General features: G+C 45.2%; 1 protein-coding gene across 1 annotated transcript in view; it reads left to right on the top strand.

Moving 5' to 3' along the window:
* Positions 1–375: 375 nt before the first annotated feature.
* Positions 376–21,794, top strand: part of LOC115185519 (A disintegrin and metalloproteinase with thrombospondin motifs 3-like) — a gene marked incomplete at both ends in the record, with an annotated part of 60,068 nt that continues 38,649 nt past the window's right edge. The window contains one exon of the mRNA XM_029745769.1: positions 376–547. Coding sequence (XP_029601629.1) covers positions 376–547 — 172 coding nt within the window. The remainder of the gene's footprint in view (positions 548–21,794) is intronic.

Genomic DNA, 21,794 nt, shown 5'->3' with positions numbered 1-21,794 from the left:
TTAGAGAGAGTGACGGGCAATTTTCTGAGCCCCTGTTTTTCTGTGTGTGTGTGTCAGAGTGGGGAGCGGGGTAGGGGGAATTACCTGACAGGGAATGTAAGAGCAGAATCCGATCTGGACAAGCTTATTTCCTCCCACGGTGGCTCTGATACCAGGTCTCTCTATCTCTCTTCTGTCCTTGGAAGTGTGCCTTATCCCCAGGATTTTAGCAGGGGAAAGTTTAAAAACAGGGATGACTTGTGGATGAGTGGATGAGCCCCTAACCAGGCTTATTATGTCATGATTATTATGCATTGTACTAAGATGGACTAACTGAGAGTCCTCTCTCCCTTCCTCCCTCCTCTATCTCTCCCTCTCTCTCTCTTTCTCTCCCAGGCTGGTCTGATCAGGACGGAAGATGAGGAGTTCTTCATCGAGCCGGTGGAGAGGGGGGATGGAGTGATGGGGGAGGAGGAGGGAGGAGGAGGGCGTCAACACATCGTCTACCGCTCCTCCTCCGTGAAGAAGATGCCAGTCAGCGGCCTCGCTGCAGGCTACCACTCTAGAGGTCTGTGATTGGTTTACCTACTTCCTGCTTACCAATGTGGCATATGACATACTTCACCACAGACTAGCACTCCAAACCTGTGATCGCACAGTACATGGTTGTGTGTTCATGTGTGCATTCATGTTTGGGAATGACAGACTGGTATAACACCCCTGTGTTCTAATAGCAGTTTATTCAACAGGGTCTATTTCTGCTATTCACTGTAATGTAAGATGATGAGACTGCAATTATTTAAGACTTTTATGCATGAGATGGAAGTCTTGGACATTATATCATCTTCATCGATTTGGCACCTAGAGGTCCATCAATAATGAAGAGAGAGAGAGAGAGAGAGAGAGAGAGAGAGAGAGAGACACCCTTCCAAACTTCAACTACTTGCACATTGTTACAACATAGCCAATATTATGACATTTGAAATGCCTATATTCTTTGAAAACTTTTGTGGGTTGTCACGCCCTGACCATAGAGAGCCATTGTTTCTCTATGGTGTAGTAGGTCAGGGCGTGACTAGGGGGGTGATCTAGTATATCTATGTTGTGTTCTAGTTTCTTTTTCTATGTTGGTGTTTTGTATGATTCCCAATTAGAGGCAGCTGGTAATCGCTGTCTCTAATTGGGGATCATATTTAAGTCGTTATTTTTCCCACCTGTGGTTGTGGGATCTTGTTTTTGTGTAGGTGCCTATTTGCACTTTACTGTCTTCACGTTTTGTTTGATCATTTATTGTTTTTGTATTTTGCTGAAGTTTCACGTTATAATAAAGATGTGGAACGTTACTCACGCTGCGCCTTGGTCCAATCATTACGACGATCGTGACAGAAGATCCCACCACAACGGGACCAAGCAGCGTGCCCAGGAGGAGAGTGTATCCTGGATTTGGGAGGAGATCCTGGATGGGAAGGGTTCCTGGACTTGGGAGGAAATCCTGGCAGGACATGATCGCCTTCCTTGGCAGGAGTGGCAGACGGAAGGTTATGATGGAGGACAGCGACGACTCCAGGGTTCGCGGCCACATAGAAGCCCAAAAAACATCCCGAAACTATTTCTTGGGGGCGCACAAGGGGTGGTCGGCGAAACCGAGGAGTGAACCAGAGCCAGTCTGGGAGAAGAGGGAGAAACTGGAGGAGAGTGAACGGAGAAAGTCAGAGACCGTCAGAGAGTGGATGGAGGTATTGGAGGAGAAAGAGCGGATAGCGTTGTTGAGTTGGTGGAAGATGTACGACATTTGCCCAAAGGAGCGTGTAATTAGTTTAATGCCACCTGAGTCAGCTCCCCGTACTCGTCCTGAGGAGCGTGCTATTAGTCTGGTGACATCTGTGCCGGCTCCACGCATCAGGTCTCCAGTACGCATCCACAGCCCAGTAAGTCCTGTGCCAGCTCTCCACACTCTCCTTGAGGAGCGTGTCATTTGTCCGGTGCCATGTGTACCAGTTCTACGCACCAGGTCTCCAGTGCGCCTCCACAGCCCAGTACGTTCTGTGCCAGCTCCTCGCACTCACTGTGCGAAGTGTGTCATAGTTCCGGTACAATTGATGCCGGCTATATCCACCAGGTCTCCAGTGTGCCTTCACAGCCCAGTACGTTCTGTGCCAGCTCCACGCACCAGGTCTCCAGTGCGCCTCCCCAGTCCGGTACGTCATGTGCCGGCCCCACGCATCAGGCCTCCAGTGCGCCTTCACAGTCCAGAGCTTCCGGCGACGGTTCCCAGTCCAGAGCTTCCGGCGACGGTTCCCAGTCCAGAGCTTCCGGCAACGGTTCCCAGTCCAGAGCTTCCGGCAACGGTCCACAGTCCGGAACCTCCTGAGATGGTCCACAGCCCGGAAACTCCTGAGACGGTCCACGGTCCGGAACCTTCAGCGAGGGTCAACGGTCCGGAGCTTCCAAACACGGCGTCCAGTCCAGCTCCATGGCAGGAGCCTCCCTCTGCATCGGTGCCCAGTCCAGCTCCATGGCAGGAGCCTCCCTCTGCATCGGTGCCCAGTCCAGGCACGGCGTCCAGTCCTGCTCCATGGCTGGAGTCTTCTTCTGCGCCGGTGCTCAGTCCAGGGCTGGTGTCCAGTCCCGCTCCATGGCAGGAGCCTTCCTTGACACCGAGGTCCAGTCCAGGCACAGTGTTCAGCCCAGGTCCATGGCTGGATCCGCAAGCTGAGCAGGTTCTTCGGCCCGCACCAGAGCTGCCCCCGATGCTGGCAGATCCGCGAGCTGAGTGGGTACTTCGCCCCGCACCAGAGCCACGACTGACACTGATCACCCCCCCACTACCCTCCCCATTTGGTTTCAGGTTTTGCGGCCAGAGTCCGCTCCTTTGGGGGGGGGTACTGTCACGCCCTGACCATAGAGAGCCATTGTTTCTCTATGGTGTAGTAGGTCAGGGCGTGACTAGGGGGTGATCTAGTATATCTATGTCTTTGTTGTGTTCTAGTTTCTTTTTCTATGTTGGTGTTTTGTTTGATTCCCAATTAGAGGCAGCTGGTAATTGTTGTCTCTAATTGGGGATCATATTTAAGTAGTTATTTTTCCCACCTGTGGTTGTGGGATCTTGTTTTTGTGTAGGTGCCTATTTGCACTTTAATGTCTTCACGTTTTGTTTGATCATTTATTGTTTTGTATTTTGCTGAAGTTTCACGTTATAATAAAGATGTGGAACGCTACTCACGTTGCGCCTTGGTCCAATCATTACAACGATCGTGACATGGGTGTAATGTTTACTGTTAATTTTTTATTGTTTATTTCCTGTCTATTTCACTCGCTTTGACAATGTAAACATATGTTTCCCACGCCAATAAAGCCCATTGAAATGAATTGAGAGAGAGACCCAGTTAAGATCTCAGGAAGGAGTAACAACGACCACCGCCACCTACTGAGACTGGGTTTCTTCTTTCCCTTTCTCTTACCCCTGTCCTCCTTCATGTTCACCCTGCTCTCTCTTCACCCTAGCACTGTGCTGATAAATTAGCGACATTAATGTATTCATTTATGATCTAATTTTGAATCAATGAATCATTTATTCAAATCTGCCACGCAGGGTCTACCTAACGACCTGCCTATTAATAAATATCTTATTAATTTCCTGGTCATGGACAGTCGGTGTATTGGCCAGCTAAATATAGCCTTTTGTTCCATGACACACAGGGCATTGATTCACACCTTTTCCACAGCTTATGGTGCGAAAAATCTCTCTAAGTGGAGAGAGCAACCTTTATTATTAATGTTGCACATTCATCAATGAATCGCTGCTGTTGAAAACTCGGCATTATCATTATTTTACCAGACAGACAGAGGATCCTATATTTCAACCTGTCTTGTCTCTCCCTCCCTCTCTCTATATTTGCACCTTTTCTTTCCTCCCTCTTCATTTTCTCTCATCCATCTTTCCATCCCTCATATTGGTCTGACATCACTCTCTTCTCCACTTCCTTTTTTCATCTCTTGTTTTTCCCTTCCTCACCTTTTCCTTTGACTCCACATCCTCTCATCCTCTTGTTTCATCCCTCTTTCTCTTTCTTCTCCCACCCCTCACTGTATCTGTGAGTAACAACAGGACACTGTCCAGGACTGTCTGAGGAGAGCAGTGTGTTTTTGTCCAGGGGACTTAGACATGCACAGACAGATGGACCACTACATGGATTTTTCCCACAATCCTCATCTGGCCTGGGTGCACTCACACCATAGAAATAGCCCCGATAGAATGTACAGGCAGATCTATATTTCACATGCAGTTGGTACATTTCGGATGTTTTGTTGTAGAATAAACCTATGGAACTATAGGCTGTGATTCCGCAGGTCAGACCAATGGGGTAGTGAGACTGGGGGAGCTGGGTGCTGTGTTGGTTCTGACTCTGTTTTCAGTGGAACAGTGAGGGGTCAGAGAGAGGCTAATGGTGCCAGTCACTGTAGCTTAGTGTCTACTCACTGCCTTAGTGTCTAAGTGAGGGGTTCTCCCCTGAGCGCTCTCTCTCTCTCTCTCATTTCTCTCTTCTCTCTCTCTCTCTCTCTCTCTGCCCTTCTCTCTCTCTCTTTCTCCCTGCTTGTTCCATACCTTGCCGTATCAACATGATGGTTCATGTGATGTAAGAGTTTTAGCAGAGGGTCGTGACTAAGCATTGACTAAAAACAGTTTCCAGTGACTTTCAGTACAGCTTAAACACTTTTGGAGTGTGTGTGTGTGTGTGTGTGTGTGTGTGTGTGTGTGTGTGTGTGTGTGTGTGTGTGTGTGTGTGTGTGTGTGTGTGTGTGTGTGTGTGTGTGTGTGTGTGTGTGTGTGTGTGTGTGTCTACCTTCACATAAGACCAGGATGATAACATACCATAAATGGCTGGAACGTGCACAAAGAGCTACCTTTTATCTCCTGTGTGAATCGACTCTCTCACATGTTGCTTGACACAGCAGGCCTTGTCTTACATACGTTACTTGAGTTTATCTCTATCTGATCAGACAGTACACCAACTCCTATCTGTCTCCGTCAGCTAACCTACTGCCCCAAAGCAACATGGCTCCATTCCACACTGACGGCTTCATATTCGCCCCAAAGCAAGATGGCTTTGCTCCACAGTCTGTCTGAGTGAAGGAAGGAAGGCAGACAGGAGATATCTCTATCTCTAGGCCCTTGTCGACTCCCCCTCACACATCTGAAGATCTGGGACAGTGTTTCCCAATGCATTGGTTTTCATAAAGATGTAGGAAGCATAGTGGGTGTACTGTAAAAAGCTGTTGATGATAGGTAGGCGTAACAGGATACTGTATCCTGTCATTTACACTAACACCAGCTGGCCTCTGTAGGATGTCATGGTTATCAAAGAATAGAATCCATAGATATGAAGGATGTTACAGTGGTAACTAGTACCATAGACCTGAACTACCCGGATAGAGGCGATGGACACACACATGCATTGCATAAATACACAGTACACACTTAAGACACACATACACCACACACACTCACCACACACACAGTATGAGAGAGCCTTGGTCCAGGGTAAATTATACACAGTATGAGAGAGCCCTGGTCCAGGGTAAATTATACACAGTATGAGAGAGCCCTGGTCCAGGGTAAATTATACACAGTATGAGAGAGCCCTGGTTCAGGGTAAATTACACACAGTATGAAAGAGCCTTGGGCCAGGGTAAATTATACGCAGTATGAAAGAGCCCTGGTCCAGGGTATATTACAGGCATTTGTAGAGGAGATACTATAGAAGCCAGCTGCTTCCTTTCTTCTCCTCTGTGACCTCTGACCTCTCTCTTTCTATCTCTCTCACACTCTCCTTCTCGCTCTCTGTATCTCTCTCCCTCTCTCTCTTTGTCTCTGTCTCTCTCTCTCTGTGTCTCTGTCTCTCTCTTTCCTCTCCCTCTCTCTCATTGTCTCTCTGTCTCTCTCTCTCTCTGTGTCTCTGTCTCTCTCTTTCCACTCCTCTCTCTCTCACTCTCTCTCTCTCTCTCCCTGTTTTACAGCATTTCTCACATGTTTAACTCCTGTGGGTCTATGTCTCTACAGTGTGTCTCAGTGTTCTCGGTAGGCAGGTCTCTTTTCGAGCCGTCACTCTGTGCGCCACACCACTGCCGTTCCAGATGAAGCTCCTGGGTAATAGCAGGGGCTGTCCTGTCTGCTGCCACCAACACTGCCACCAACAATGTTATGACCCACACATCTGGAGCACAGTGTGTGTGTGTGTGTGTGTGTGTGTGTGTGTGTGTGTGTGTGTGTGTGTGTGTGTGTGTGTGTGTGTGTGTGTGGTGTGTGTGTGTATTTGTATGAGAGAGAGAGCATGATTATAGTGTCTGCGATAGAGAGTTTATTTCATTATAGTGATTACAGTGTTTTGAAAAGATTAGCACCTTTTCTTCCAGTGTAGGATATACCGTGATCACTGGGAAACTTCCTAGCAGCCCGTCTTCACACGTTTGTAATGTGTGTGTGTCTGTGGGTCTGTGAGTGATCATTAAGCTGTTAATGTAGCATTTAGCTACACTTGGCCTCACGGAAATCATTATTGTATTCATGTAAAGTGATAAACATAAGGATAACAGATTATTTTGCTAATAGAGTAGCATCACTTCTTATGTAACCATCCTCAGGATAGCAGCTCATAGATAATGAGATGGCGTGTGACTTTCTTTCCCTCCTCATTACACACGCATGAACACACCCACAAGCAAAGTTGCCGTGCTAAGTATGGCACTCTGCAGAGAGGTGTGGGACCAACTGCCATTGCAGAGTGCTCGCTTAACATGCATGCTTGAACAGGCCTCAGTTTTGACATGGTTTCCTCATGTTTAACTGAGCTGTAATATTCCCTGTACGACCGCTGAGCAAATGACTGGATAATGTTATCTTGTAATGTGTGTTTAAAGAGACCGGAACATGACATTACAGCACTGTGTGTGTTCATTAGACTGTGTGTGACTGCATGTCAGCGATGTGTATTTGTGTGTGTGTGTGTGTATGCAGGCTGTGGTACTAAACTGGGATCTTATGAACAGCCAACAAGAATATAATGTGTAGCCATGTGAGTGTGTTAGGCTGCAGTGATAAACCACAGAGTGTATCTTGTCTACACTGAAGGACAAAATATTAGGAACACCTGCTCTTTCCATGACATAGACTGACCAGGTGAATCCAAGGCGAAAGTTATGATCCCCATTGATGTCACTTGTTTAATCCACTTCAATCAGTGTAGATGAAGGGAAGGAGACAGGTTAAAGAAGGATGTTTAGGCCTTGAGACAACTGAGACATGGATTGGGTATGTGTGCCATTCAGAGGGTGAATGGGCAAGACAAAATATTTATAGTTCTTTCAGAAAGTATTCATACTCCTTGACTTATTCCACATTTTGTTGTGTTAAATCCAGAATTGAAAATGGATTAAATATAATTTTTTCTCTCACCTATCTACACACAAAACCCATTAATGACAAAGTGAAAAAATATATTTTTTAAGTTTTTAAAAGTGCAAATGAAATACAGAAATACCTAATTTACAAAATATGTAATTTACATAAGTATTCATACCCTTGAGTCAATGCATGTTAGAATTACCTTTGGCAACCATGACAGCTGTGAGTCTTCCTGGGTACGTCTCTAAGACCTTTGCACACCTGGATTGTACAACATTTTCTAAATATTACCGTACTTCGAAGCATGTCAACCGCTGTTTAAAATCAATTTTTATGCCATTTTTCTCGTAAAAAAGCGATAATATTCCGACTGGGAAATCGTTTTTTATTACAAAGAGAGCGAAAGTAAAAGCATGCTATCCCCTCATGCACGAGCCTCAGTCTGATGGCCCTCTGATAGAGCACTTGCCAAAAGCGCTAGTGTGTTTCAGCCTGGGGCTGGAATTACATCATTCAGCTTTTTCCCGGGTTCTGAGAGCCTATGGGAGCCATAGGAAGTGTCACGTAACAGCAGAGATCCCCTGTTTTGGATAGAGATGATCAAGGAGGGCAAGAAATGGTCAGACAGGCCACTTCCTGTAAGGAATCTTCTCAGGTTTTTGCCTGCCATATGAGTTCTGTTATACTCACAGACACCATTCAAACAGTTTTAGAAACTTTAGGGTGTTTTCTATCCAAAGCCAATAATTATATGCATATTCTAGTTACTGGGCAGGAGTAGTAACCAGATTAAATCGGGTACGTTTTTTATCCGGCCGTGCAAATACTGCCCCCTATACCCAACAGGTTAACAGGTGTGCCTTTTAAAAAGTAAATTTGTGGAAATTCTTTCCTTCTTAATGTGTTTGACCCAATCAGTTGTGTTGTGACAAGGTAGGGGTGTATACAGAAGATATGGTAAAAAACCAAGTCCATATTATGTCAAGAACAACTCTGATAAGCAAAAAGAAACAACAGTCCATCATTACTTTAAGACATGAAGGTCAGTCAATACAGAACTCTTCAAGTGCAGTCACAAAAACCATCAAGCTCTATGATGAAACTGGCTCTCATGAGGACCACCACAGGAAAGGAAGACCCAGAGTTACCTCTGCCTCAGAGGATAAATTCAATAGAGTTACCAGCCTCAGAAATTGCAACCCAAATATATGCTTCACAGAGTTCAAGTGACAGACACATCTCAACATCAACTGTTCAGAGGAGAATGCGTGAATCAGGCCTTCATGGTCGAATTGCTGCAAAGAAGCCCTAAAGGACACCAGTAATAATAAGAGACTTGCTTGGGCCAAGAAACACGAGCAATGGACAATAGACCGGTGGAAATCTGTCCTTTGGTCTGATGAGTCCAAATTTGAGATTTTTGGTTCCAACCGCCGTGTCTTTGTGAGACGCAGAGTAGGTGAACGGATAATCTCCGCATGTGTGGTTCCCACTGTGAAGCATGGACGAGGTGGTGTGATGGTGTAGGGGTGCTTTGCTGGTGACACTGTCAGTGATTTATTTAGAATTCAAGGCACACTTAACCAGCATGGCTACCACAGCATTCTTCAGCGATACGCCATTCCATCTGGTTTGGGCTTAGTGGGACTATCATTTGTTTTTCAACAGGACAATGACCCAACACACCTCCAGGCTGTGTAAGGGCTATTTGACCAAGAAGGAGAGTGATGGAGTGCTGCATCAGAATCCCTGGCCTCCACAATCACCCGACCTCAACCCAATTGAGATGGTTTAGGATGAGTTGGACTGCAGAATGAAGGAAAAGAAGCCAACAAGTTCTCAGCATATGTGGGAACTCCTTCAAGAAGGTTTGAAAAGCATTCCAGGTGAAGCTGATTCAGAGAATGCCAAGAGTGTGCAAGCTGTCATCAAGACAAGCAGTGGCTACTTTGAAGAAACTCAAATATAAAATATATTTATAAAATGTTTGGTTACGACATGATTCCTTTTGTGTTATTTCATAGTTTTGATGTCTTCACTATTATTCTACAATGTAGAAAATAGTTAAAAATAAAGAAACTCTTGAATGAGTAGGTGTGTCCAAACTTTTGACTGGTAATGTATGTCGACATTCTCAGGACCTATTCAAACATCCGAAATGTAAGTATATTTCCAGTGATCAGGCTGACCCAGGAGCCTTCAGGGCAGATGGAACATTCATGGCTGATCCAATAACATGAGAGGAATGGTAGTTATTCAAATGAAGGAGACTTTGAACAGATGAAGGTTGTGATGTTTTGGGGTTGTGATGTTTTGGGTTTGTGATGTGTTGAGGTTGGGATGTGTTGGTTGTAGTCGCTGGCCTTACTGCATGGAGAATCAGAGGCAGAAACATCATTTTTTTCCAGTGGTGTAAAGTACTTGAGTCAAAATACTTTAAAGTATTACTTAAGTCGTTTTGGGGGGTACCTGTACTTTAATTCACAAATAATATTTTTGACAACTTTTACTCTACTACATTCTTCAAGAAACATTTTTACTTTTTACTCCATACATTTTCCCTGACACCCAGAAGGACTTGTTATATTTGGAATGATTAGCAGGACAGGAAAAGGGTCCAATTCACACACTTATCAAGAGAGCATCCCTGGTCATCCCTACTGCCTCTGATCTGGCGGACTCACTAAATCCAAATGCTCTGTTTGTAAATGATGTCTGAATGTTGGAGAGTGCCGCTGGCTGTCCATAAATAAATAAAAAACAAGAAAATGGTGCTGTCTGATTTGCTTAATATAAGGAATTTTGGGGTGGGAGGGTGGACAGTGCAGGTGTTGGGGTGGTAACGTTGAAAGCCAGGCGGGCTGCAGCATTCTGGATAAGTTGCAGGGGTTTGATGGCACAAGCTGGGAGCACAGCCAACAGAGAGTTGCAGTAGTCCAGACGGGAGATGACAAGTGCCTGGATTAGGACCTGCGCTGCTTCCTGTGTGAGGTAGGGTCGTACTCTACGGATGTTGTAGAGCATGAACCTGCAGGAGCGAGTCACTGCTTTGATGTTTGCAGAGATCGACAAGGTGCTGTCCAGGGTCACGCCAAGGTGATTCGGTTGAGTGACCCGTCTTGAAGCCTGACTGGTTAGGGTCAAGAAGATCATTCTGAGAGAGATAGCAAGAAAGTTGATCAGAGACAGTGTTTTGGAAAGAAAAAAAAGAAGAGATACAGGTCTATAGTTTTTGACGTCAGATGAGTCAAGTGTCTTTTTTATTGAGGAGGGGAGTGACTCAGGCAATTTTGAAGTCAGAGGGATGAATTGATGAGGGAAGTGAGGAATGGGAGAAGCTTTCCAGAGATGGTCCTGAGAAGGGGATGGGGTCGAGCATTTTCACTCAGCTCCCCGCAGCCCTGTTCTGTAAGCTCCCAATGAGTCACTCAGCCAAGGACTAGGAGGGCCGAGCCGGCAGGGAAGAAAGGGGATAGTGCGAGTCATAGGATGCAGAAAAGGAGGAGAGTAGTATTTATCTGTGTGGAACTTATGCACAGTATTTGTGCACTGACGTGCGTGCCTATATGTGTGTGTCCGTGTCTGTGTGTTAATGTTTGTATGGGGCTGTGTGTGTCAAAGGACCAGTCATAACTCTCATTCAGCTATGTGAATCGGCAGAATGAGAATCGTGAGGGATGGTTGTTGTTGTTGGCTGCTGATGGCTCAGTGGGTGTGTGTTTCTCTCTCTCTCCCAGCCTTGCTGGCATTGTACAGGTCCCCTCAGGAATGCACGCAGGGAGACTCAAGGACAGCCTTCAACAGCCTCTCCAGTGACGTCCTTGTCTTTGTGTCAGGATGCGTGATGTACTGGCATTTCTTAGCGAACACACACACAATGGCATACCTCGCTGGACACACACACACACAATGGCCTACCTCGCTGGACACACACACACACAATGGCCTACCTCGCTGGACACACACACACAATGGCCTACATCGCTGGACACACACACACACAATGGCCTACCTCGCTGGACACACACACACACACACACACACACACAATGGCCTACCTCGCTGGACACACATACACACACACAATGGCCTACCTCGCTGGACACACACACACACACACACAATGGCCTACTTTGCTGGACACACACACACACAGTGGTCTACCTTGCTGAACACAAACACACAAGCATTTCGCTACGCTCGCATTAACATCTGCTAACCATGTATACGTGACCAATAAAATTTGATTTGATTTGACGCACACAATGGCCTTCCTTGCAGAACACACACACACAATGGCCTACCTCGCTGAACACACACACACACACACACACATACACACACACACACACAATGGCCTACCTCGCTGAACACACACACACACACACAATGGCCTACCTCGCTGAACACACGCACACACACACACACACACACAATGGCCTACCTCGCTGAACACACACACACACACAATGGCCTACCTCGCTGAACACACACACACACAGCGGCCTACCTCGCTGAACACACACACACACAGTGGCCTACCTCGCTGAACACACTCACACACACACACAATGGCCTACCTCGCTGAACACACACACACACAATGGCCTACCTCGCTGAACACACACACACACACACAATGGCCTACCTCGCTGAACACACAGACACACAGACACAAAGGCCTACCTCGCTGAACACACACACACACACAATGGCGTACCTCGCTGAACACACACACACACAATGGCCTACCTCGCTGAACACACAAACACACACAATTACCAACCTTGCTGAACACACACACAATGGCCTACCTCGCTGAACACACACACACACACACACATACAATGGCCTACCTCGCTGAACACACACACACACACACACACACACAATGGCATACCTCGCTGAACACACACACAATGGCCTACCTCGCTGAACACACACACAATGGCCTACCTCGCTGAACACACACACACACACACACAATGGCCTACCTCGCTGAACACACACACACACACACACACACACACACAATGGCCTACCTCGCTGACTACACACACACACAATGGCCTACCTCGCTGAACACACACACACACACAATGGCCTACCTCGCTGAACACACACACAGGCACACAATGGCCTACCTCGCTGAACACATAGACACACACAATGGCCTACCTCGCTGAACACACACACACACACAATGGCGTACCTCGCTGAACACACACACACACACACAATGGCCTACCTCGCTGAACACACACACACACACAACGGTCTACCTCGCTTAACACACACACAATGGCCTACCTCGCTGAACACACACACACACACAATGGTCTACCTTGCTGAACACACACACACAATGGCCTACCTCGCTGAACACACACACAATGGACTACCTCGCTGAACACACACACACACAATGGTCTACCTTGCTGAACACACACACACACACACACACAATGGCCTACCTCGCTGAACACACACACAATGGCCTAACTAGCTGCTCCGCAGACATCGTGAAAGCCCTTTAGGCCCACAGAGATCAGAGTGGATGCTAAGATGGTTCAGAGTTTTGGAGTGTGTGTTTGGGTCTGGAGGAATGTGTCGATAATGGAATTGAAGAGTGTTGAGGATTGTGTTCCTATTAGAGACTAATGTATGTTTCTACTCTTGGAATATATTTTCTCTATAACACTGAGCTACATTTTATTTATCAGTGTTTAGGCCGCCAGGCTTTTTTCAAGCTGGTTTCAGGCTGGTTTCAGGCTGGTTTCAGTCAGGCTTCAGTCTGGTTTCAGGCTGCCCGTGTCAGAGGCTTTCAGTGATAATGGCTGTGTCTGTAGTAGAGGCTGGCTTCAGTAGACTAACAGTTTTAATAGCTGTCTCTATCAGGGTTTTGATTGAGGTTAATTCAGTAATAACTGTATCTGTTTGGGTTGATTCACTAATAGCTGTATCTGTTTCAGGTCTGCTAGCAGTATTGCTAAGATAATTACACAGTAGAGTGAGTGGAGTGTAATCTGCACAGCTCCACACTACAGTCTGTGTTCACCCAGAACAGCACTACAGTCTGTGTTCACCCAGAACAGCACTACAGTCTGTGTTCACCCAGAACAGCACCACTATAGTTGTAGATCTACTGACAGGACAGGGATATATGCAACAGGGAGAGTTAGTTTAGATTGTTTTAGATTAGATTAGATGGATGGATGGACAGATAGATAGGAAGGGACAGACAGACAGAAGGATAGATACAGCAGTACTATGTAAATAGATTAATTCACCTTCCGTACAGTATTTGCTGAGCAGCAGAAAAGTTAGTTTGAGTCCTTGGCATTACCCAGACTCCCTCTGTGATCCGTCCTCTCACTGACTTTCTCCCATCCCTTGGAACTCTGGGAGATTTCTGGGAGGATTCCATCAACCCGGGAAATCCCACTTCTCTGGCTCCAATCCGCTGTGTGTGTGTGGTGGGCTGTCCTTGTCTTGTCCGACTCCCTGATGTTGTTGTTGTTGATGATCTGCTATTGTAGCCCTTCTCCTACCTCTCCCTTCACTCTCTCTCTCGCCTCCCCCGCTCTCTTTGCCCTCTACCCCATTACTTCTTGATCTCAACCTCCTCCTCTCTCCCTCTTGTCTGCTCTTCCCTTCTCTCTCATCCCCTGTTCTATGGAGCCAGACCTGGCAGTGCATCCCTCTCTAACCCCTGTCGGGTGACTTTGGGCTGGGGTGATGAGCTATGGTGTCTCGCTCTGGGCCGTTCAAGCTGTGACTCACCAAGTTCAACTCCAACTTCTCACCTCTTCCCACTCGCCTTTATAGCAAACAAAGTTGCAGGGCTGGCGTTTTGTTGTTTTTCAAATGGAGGATGGCTCTTTAAGGTGTACATAGCGAGGGAGCTGTATACTAAATTCCAGATTATGCTCGGGAGTCTTAGCTAAGCAGCATGCAAAATGTACTGCTGTGTGGTTGTGACAAGACGTTAAAGGTCCAGTGCAGTGAAAAATTAGATTTTCCTGTGTTTTAAATATATTTCCACACTATTGACTGAATGTTTGTTCATCATTTGTTTGTAACTCTGTGTTGTTTGTGTCGCACTGCTTTGCTTTATCTTGGCCAGGTCGCAGTTGTAAATGAGAACTTGTTCTCAACTGGCCTGCCTGGTTAAATAAAGTTGAATTAAGCGAGCGAGTAAACTCCCACTGCCATCCGTTCTTGCTAACGTGCAATCATTGAAAAATAAAATTGATGACCTACGATTAAGATTATCCTACCAACGGGACATTAAAAACTGTGATATCTTATGTTTCACCGAGACGTGGTTGAACAACGATACGGGTCATTTACAGCTGGCGGAATGTTCCATGCACAGGCAGGACAGAGAAGATACGTCTGGTAAGACGAGGGGTGGGGGTGTGTGTCTATTTGTCAATAACAGCTGGTGCGAGACGTCTAATATTAAAGTAGTCTCGAGGTATTACTCGCCTGAGTACCTTATGATAAGCTGTAGACCACACTATCTACCAAGAGAGTCCTCATCTATATTATTCGTAGCCGTCTATTTACCACCACAGAATGAAACTGGCACTACGACCACTCTCAACCAACTCTATAAGGCCATAAGCAAAGAAGACAATGCTCACCCAGAAGCGGCGCTCCTAGTGGCCAGGAACTTTAATGCAGGCAAACTTAAATCAGTTTTACCAAATTTTTACCAGCATGTCACATGTGCAACCAGAAGAAAAAAATATAGACCACCTTTACTCCACACACAGAGATGCATACAAGGCTCTCCTCCGCCCTCCATTTGGCAAATCTGACCATAATTATATCCTCCTGATTCCTGCTTACAAGCAAAAACTAAAGCAGGAAGTACCAGTGACTCGCTCAATACGGAAGTGGTCAGATGACGCGGATGCTACACTCCAGGACTGTTTTGCTAGCACAGACTGGAATATGTTCCGGGATTCATCCAATGGCATTGAGGAGAACATCACCTCAGTCATCGGCTCCATCAATAAGTGCATCAACGACGTCGTCCCCACAGTGACCGTACTTACATATCCCAACCAGAAGCCATGGATAACAGGAAACATCCGCATCAAGCTAAAGGCTAGAGCTACCGCTTTCAAGGAGCGGGATACTAATCCGGACAGTTATGAGAAATCCCGCTATGCCCTCAGATGAACCATCAAACAAGCAAAGCGTCAATACAGGATTAAGATTGAATCCTACTGCACCGGCTCTGACACTCTTCGGATGTAGCATGAAAACTATTACGGACTACAAAGGGAAACCTAGACGCAAGCTGCCCAGTGACACGAGCCCACCAGACGAGCTAAATGCCTTTTATGCTCACTACAAGGCAAGCAACACTGAGGCATGCACTTTAATACATTTAATAAATAGATTTAATAAAGGCATCACTAGTCACTTAAATAACGACACTTTAATAATGTCTACATATCCTACATTACTCATCTCATATGTATATAATGTATTCTATACCATCTACTGCATCTTGCCTATGCTGCACAGCCATCGCTCATCCATATACAGTTGAAGTTGGAAGTTTACATACACCTTAGCCAAATACATTTAAGCTCAGTTTTCATCCTAGTAAAAATTAGGATCACCACTTTATTTTAAGAATGTGAAATGTCAGAATAATAGTAGAAAGAATGATTTATTTCAGATTTTATTTCTTTCATCACATTCCCAGTGGGTCAGAAGTTAACACTCAATTAGCATTTGGTAGCATTGCCTTTAAATTGTTTAACTTGAATCAAACATTTTGGGTAGCATTCCACAAGGTTCCCACAATAAGTTGGGTGAATTTTGGCCCATTCCTCCTGACAGAGCTGGTGTAACTGAGTCAGGTTTATAGGCCTCCTTCCTCGCACACGCTTTTTCAGTTCTTCCCACAAATTTCATATGGGATTGAGGTCAGGGCTTTGTGATGGCCACACCAATACCTTAACTTTGTTGTCCTTAAGCCATTTTGCCACAACTTTGGAAGTATGCTTGGGGTCATTGTCCATTTGGAAGACCCATTTGTGACCAAGCTTTAACTTCCTGACTGATGTCTTGAGATGTTGCTTCAATATATCCACATAGTTTTCTTTCCTCATGAAGCCATCTATTTTGTGAAGTGCACCAGTCCCTGATGCAGCAAAACACCCCCACAACATGATGCTGCCACCCCCGTACTTCACGGTAGGAATGGTGTTCTTTGGCTTGCAAGCCTCCCCCTTTTTCCTCCAAACATAACGATGGTCATTATGGCCAAACAGTTCTATTTTTGTTTCATCAGACCAGAGGACATGCCTCCAAAAAGTACGATCTTTGTCCCCATGTGCAGATGCAAACCGTTGTCTGGCTTTTTTATGGCTGTTTTGGAGCAGTGGCTTCTTCCTTGCTGAGCGCTATTTCAGGTTGTCGATATAGGACTCGTTTTTACTGTGGATATAGATACTTTTGTACCTGCTTCCTCCAGCATCTTCACAAGGTCCTTTGCTGTTGTTCTGGGATTGATTTGCACTTTTCACACCAAAGTACGTTCATCTCTAGGAGACAGAACGTGTCTCCTTCCTGAGCGGTATGATGGCTGCGTGGTCCCATGGTGTTTATACTTGCGTACTATTGTTTGTTCAGATTAACGTAGTACCTTCAGGCGTTTGGAAATTGCTCCCAAGGATGAACCAGACTTGTGGAGGTCTACAATTGTTTTTCGGAGGTCTTGGCTGATTTCTTTTGATTTTCCCATGATGTCAAGCAAAGAGGCACTGAGTTTGAAGGTAGGACTTGAAATACATCCACAGGTACACCTCCAATTGACTCAAATGACATCAATTAGCCTATCAGAAACTTCTAAAGCCATGACATCATTTTCTGGAATTTTCCAAACTGTTTAATTAAAGGCACAGTCAACTTAGTGTATGTAAACTTCTGACTCACTGGAATTGTGATACAGTGAGTTATAAGTGAAATAATCTGTCTGTAAACAATTGTTGGAAAAATTACTTGTGTCATGCACAAAGTAGATGTCCTAACCGACTTGCCAAAACTATAGTTTGTTAACCTCTCTAGGGGGTGTGGGATGTAGCGTCCCACCTGGCCAACATCCAGTGAAATTGCAGAGCGCCAATTTCAAAAACAGAAATACTCATTATAAAAATTCATAAAACATACAAGTGTTATACATCGGTTTAAAGATTAACTTGTTGTTAATCCAACCACAGTGTCAGATTTCAAAAAGGCTTTATGGCAAAAGCATACCATGCAATTATCTGAGAACAGCGCCCTGCAGACAAATCATTACAAACAGTTACCAGCCAAGTAGAGGAGTTACAAAAGTCAGAAATAGCAATAAAATGAATCACTTACCTTTGATGATCTTCATATGGTTGCACTCACAAGACTCCCATTTCCTCAATAAATGTTTGTTTTGTTTGATAAAGTCCCTCTATATATCCAAAAACCTCACTTTTGTTTGCACGTTTTGTTCAGTAATCCACAGGCTGAAAGGCAGGCAGACAAAAAATCTGAAAAGTATCAGTAAAGTTCATAGAAACATGTCAAACGATGTTTATAATCAATCCTTAGGTTGTTTTTGGTCATAATTTCAACCGGATAAATCTTCGTCAATATAAAAGGAAAACAAGAAAGGTGCGCACGCATGAAAAACCTCTGGGACACTGCAGTGTCCACTCATTCAGAGTGGTCTTACTCCCTCATTTTTCAGAATACAAGCCTGAAACCATTTCTAAAGACTATTGACATCTAGTGGAAGCCATAGGAAGTGCAATTTGAGTCCGAAGTCAATGGATACTATAATGACATTCAATAGAAAACTACAAACATAAAACAATCCCACTTCCTGGATGGATTTTTCTCAGGTTTTCACCTGCCATATCAGTTCCGTTATACTCACAGACATTATTTTAACAGTTTTGGAAACTTTAGATTGTTTTCTATCCAAATCTACCAATGCATGTCTTAGCTTCTGGGCCTGAGTAGCAGGCAGTTTACTTTGGGCACATTTTTCATCCGGAGGTGAAAATAGTGCCCCCTACCCTAGTGACGTTAACAAGAAATTTGTGGAGTGGTTGAAAACAAGTTTAAATGACTCCAACCTAAGTGTATGTAAACTTCCGACTTCAACTGTATTTATATGTACATATTCTTATTCATCCCTTTACATATGTGTGTATAGGTAGTCTTTGTGAATTTGTTAGATTACTTGTTAGATATTACTGCACTGTAGGAACTAGATGCACAAGCATTTCACTACACTCGCATTAACATCTGCTAACCATGTGTATGTGACCTATAAAGTTTGATTTGAGAGCACCAGCTGTTCTGGATTACTGTGTGATAATGCTCTCGGTAGCCGATGTGAACAAAACCTTTAAACAGGTCAACATTCACAAAGCCGCTGGGCCAGATGGATTACCAGGACGTGTACTCAAAGCATGCGTGGACCAACTGTCAAGTGTCTTTGCTGACATTTTCAACCTCTCCCTGACCGAGTCTGCAATACCTACATGTTTCAAGCAGACCACCATAGTCCCTGTGCCCAAGGAAGCGAAGGTAACCTGCCTAAATGATTACCGCCCCGTAGCACTCACGTCAGTAGCCATGAAGTGCTTTGAAAGGCTGGTCATGGCTCACATCAACAGCATCCTTCCGGAAATCCTAGATCCACTCCGATCCGCATACCGCCCCAACAGATCCACAGATGACGCAATCTCAATCGCACTCCACACTGCCCTTTCCCACCTGGACAAAGGAAACACCTATGTGAGAATGCTGTTCATTGACTAAAGCTCAGCGTTCAACACCATAGTGCCCACGAAGCTCATCACTAAGCTAAGGACTCTGGGACAAAACACCTCCCTCTGCAACTGTATCCTGGACTTCCTGACGGGCCGCCCCCCAGGTGGTAAGAGTAGGCAACAACATGTCTGCCACGCTGATCCTTAACACGGGGCCCCTCAGGGGTGTGTACTTAGTCCCCTCCTGTACTCCCTGTTCACCCATGACTGCGTGGCCAAACACGACTCCAACACCATCATTAAGTTTGCTGACGACACAACAGTGGTAGGACTGATCACCGACAACTCTGTGATGGCCTATAGGGAGGAGATGAGGGAACTGGCAGTGTGGTGCCAGGACAACAACCTCTCCCTCTATGTGAGCAAGACAAAGGAGCTGATCGTTGACTACAGAAAAATGCGGGCCGAACATGCCCCCATTAACATCAACGGGGTTGTAGTGGAGCGGGTCGAGAGTTTCAAGTTCCTTGGTGTCCACATCACCAACTAACTATCATGGTCCAAACATACCAGTCGCGAAGAGTGCATGACAAAACCTTTTCCCCCTCAGTAGACTGAAAATATTTGGCATGGGTCCCCAGATCCTTAAAAAGTTCTACAGCTGCACCATCGAGAGCATCCTGACGGGTTGCATCACCGCCTGGTTTGGCAACTGCTCGGCATCAGACAGTAAGGCGCTACAGAGGGTAGTGCGTATGGCCCAGTACATCACTGGGGCCAAGCTTCCTGCCATCCAGGACCTATATAATAGGCAGTGTCAGAGGAAAGCCCATAAAATTGTCAGAGACTCCATTCACCCAAGTTATAGACTGTTTTCTCTGCTACTTCAATGGCGAGCTGTACCATAGCGCCAAGTCTAGGACCAAAAGGCTCCTCAACAGCTTCTACCCCCAAGCCATAAGATTGCTGAAGACCTAATAAAATCGCCACCAGACTATTTACATTGTCCACCCCCCACCCTCCCTTTTGTACACTGCTGCTGCTCGCTGTTTATTATCTATGGATATTCACTTTACCCCTACCTACATGTACAAATTACCTCAACTAACCTGTATCCCTGCACACTGACTCGGTACCGGTACCCCCTGTATATAGCCTCGCTATTCTTCTTCTTATTGTGCTACTTTGTATTATTATTTTTGACTTACGTTTATTTGGTAAATATTTTCTTAACTCTTTTTGAACTGCACTGTTGGTTAAAACCTCTTGGGGATAGAATCCCACTGACGGGATTGCTAGCATGGCGGGAAATTCAAAACAGCAAAAATCGAATCATTTCAATTTCTCAAACAATGAACTATTTTACACCATTTGAAAGATAAACATCTCCTTAATCGAACCACATTGTCCGATTTCAAAGAGGCTTTACGGCGAAAGCATAAAGTTAGATTATGTTAGGAAAAAAAGTACACACAGCCATTTTTAATTCAAGGACAGGTGTCACCAAAAGCAGAAAACCAGCTAAAATTATGCACTAACCTTTGACAATCTTCATCAGATGACACTCCTAGGACATTATGTTCGACAATACATGCATTTTTTGTTCTATCAAGTTCATATTTATATCCAAAAACAGCATTTTACATCGGCGCGTGTCGTTGAGAAAATGTGTCTCCCCCAAAACTGCGAGCGCGAGCTGTGTGTGTGCAAGTTTTATTTGCGTCTTTCAGTTTTATTTGCGACGCTGATCTCTATGCATGTCCTGCCTCTCCCATCTCCTCATTGGTTTATAGAAGCAGATACCCACGTGCCATCTCCTCATTGGTTATCCCCACGTGGGTGACTGAAAGACGAATGGAGGTCGGTGGTGGTAATACACATTTTATGAAAGTTAGTTGCCAATCGCCATATAAGTCCAAAGAAGAAAAAGCCTGGAAGGAGGAGAGATGACTAGAAATGATTCGGTTGACAGTTTTATGTGTGGATTAATTGTCGGAGTAGAGGACCTTGTGCATTTCAGGTAAAATAACAGCTCAACGTTTATATCCCAGGACAATTTAGCTAGCAACAGCAAGCTAGCTAAATAGGACAAATTAGCTAGCAACTGCAAGCTAGCTAGCTAAATTGCCACAAATATTTAATGCTTTTCGACCTGTCCCCAAATTAATATAATTGGTTCAGAGTTTGTTTTGATATTTTAACCTGCATGTCTTGATCACGTTTGGTGTGGGAGGACAAAATCAATTTGCGCACGCACGCAGCCGGTTTGGGTACGGTGTTAGTCCTGTATTGACGCTTTGCCTGTTTGATTGTTTCTTTGGAGGGCATAGCAGGATTTCTTATAAGCTTCCGGGTTAGAGTCCCGCTCCTTGAAAGCTGCAGCTCTACCCTTTAGCTCAGTGAGAATGTTGCCTGTAATCCATGGCTTCTGGTTGGGGTATGTACGTACTGTCACTGTGGGGACGACGTCCTCAATGCACTTATTGATAAAGTCAGTGACTGATGTGGTGTACTCCTCAATGCCATCGGAAGAATCCCGGAATATGTTCCAGTCTGTGCTAGCAAAACAGTCCTGTAGTTTAGCATCTGCTTCATCTGACCACTTTTTATAGACCGAGTCACTGGTGCTT

Source organism: Salmo trutta, unplaced genomic scaffold (genome assembly GCF_901001165.1).
Source record: "Salmo trutta unplaced genomic scaffold, fSalTru1.1, whole genome shotgun sequence".
Classification (NCBI taxonomy): Eukaryota; Metazoa; Chordata; class Actinopteri; order Salmoniformes; family Salmonidae; genus Salmo; species Salmo trutta.
The sequence above is the reverse complement of the archived record's forward strand: the minus strand, read 5'-3'. Positions and strand labels throughout refer to the sequence as shown.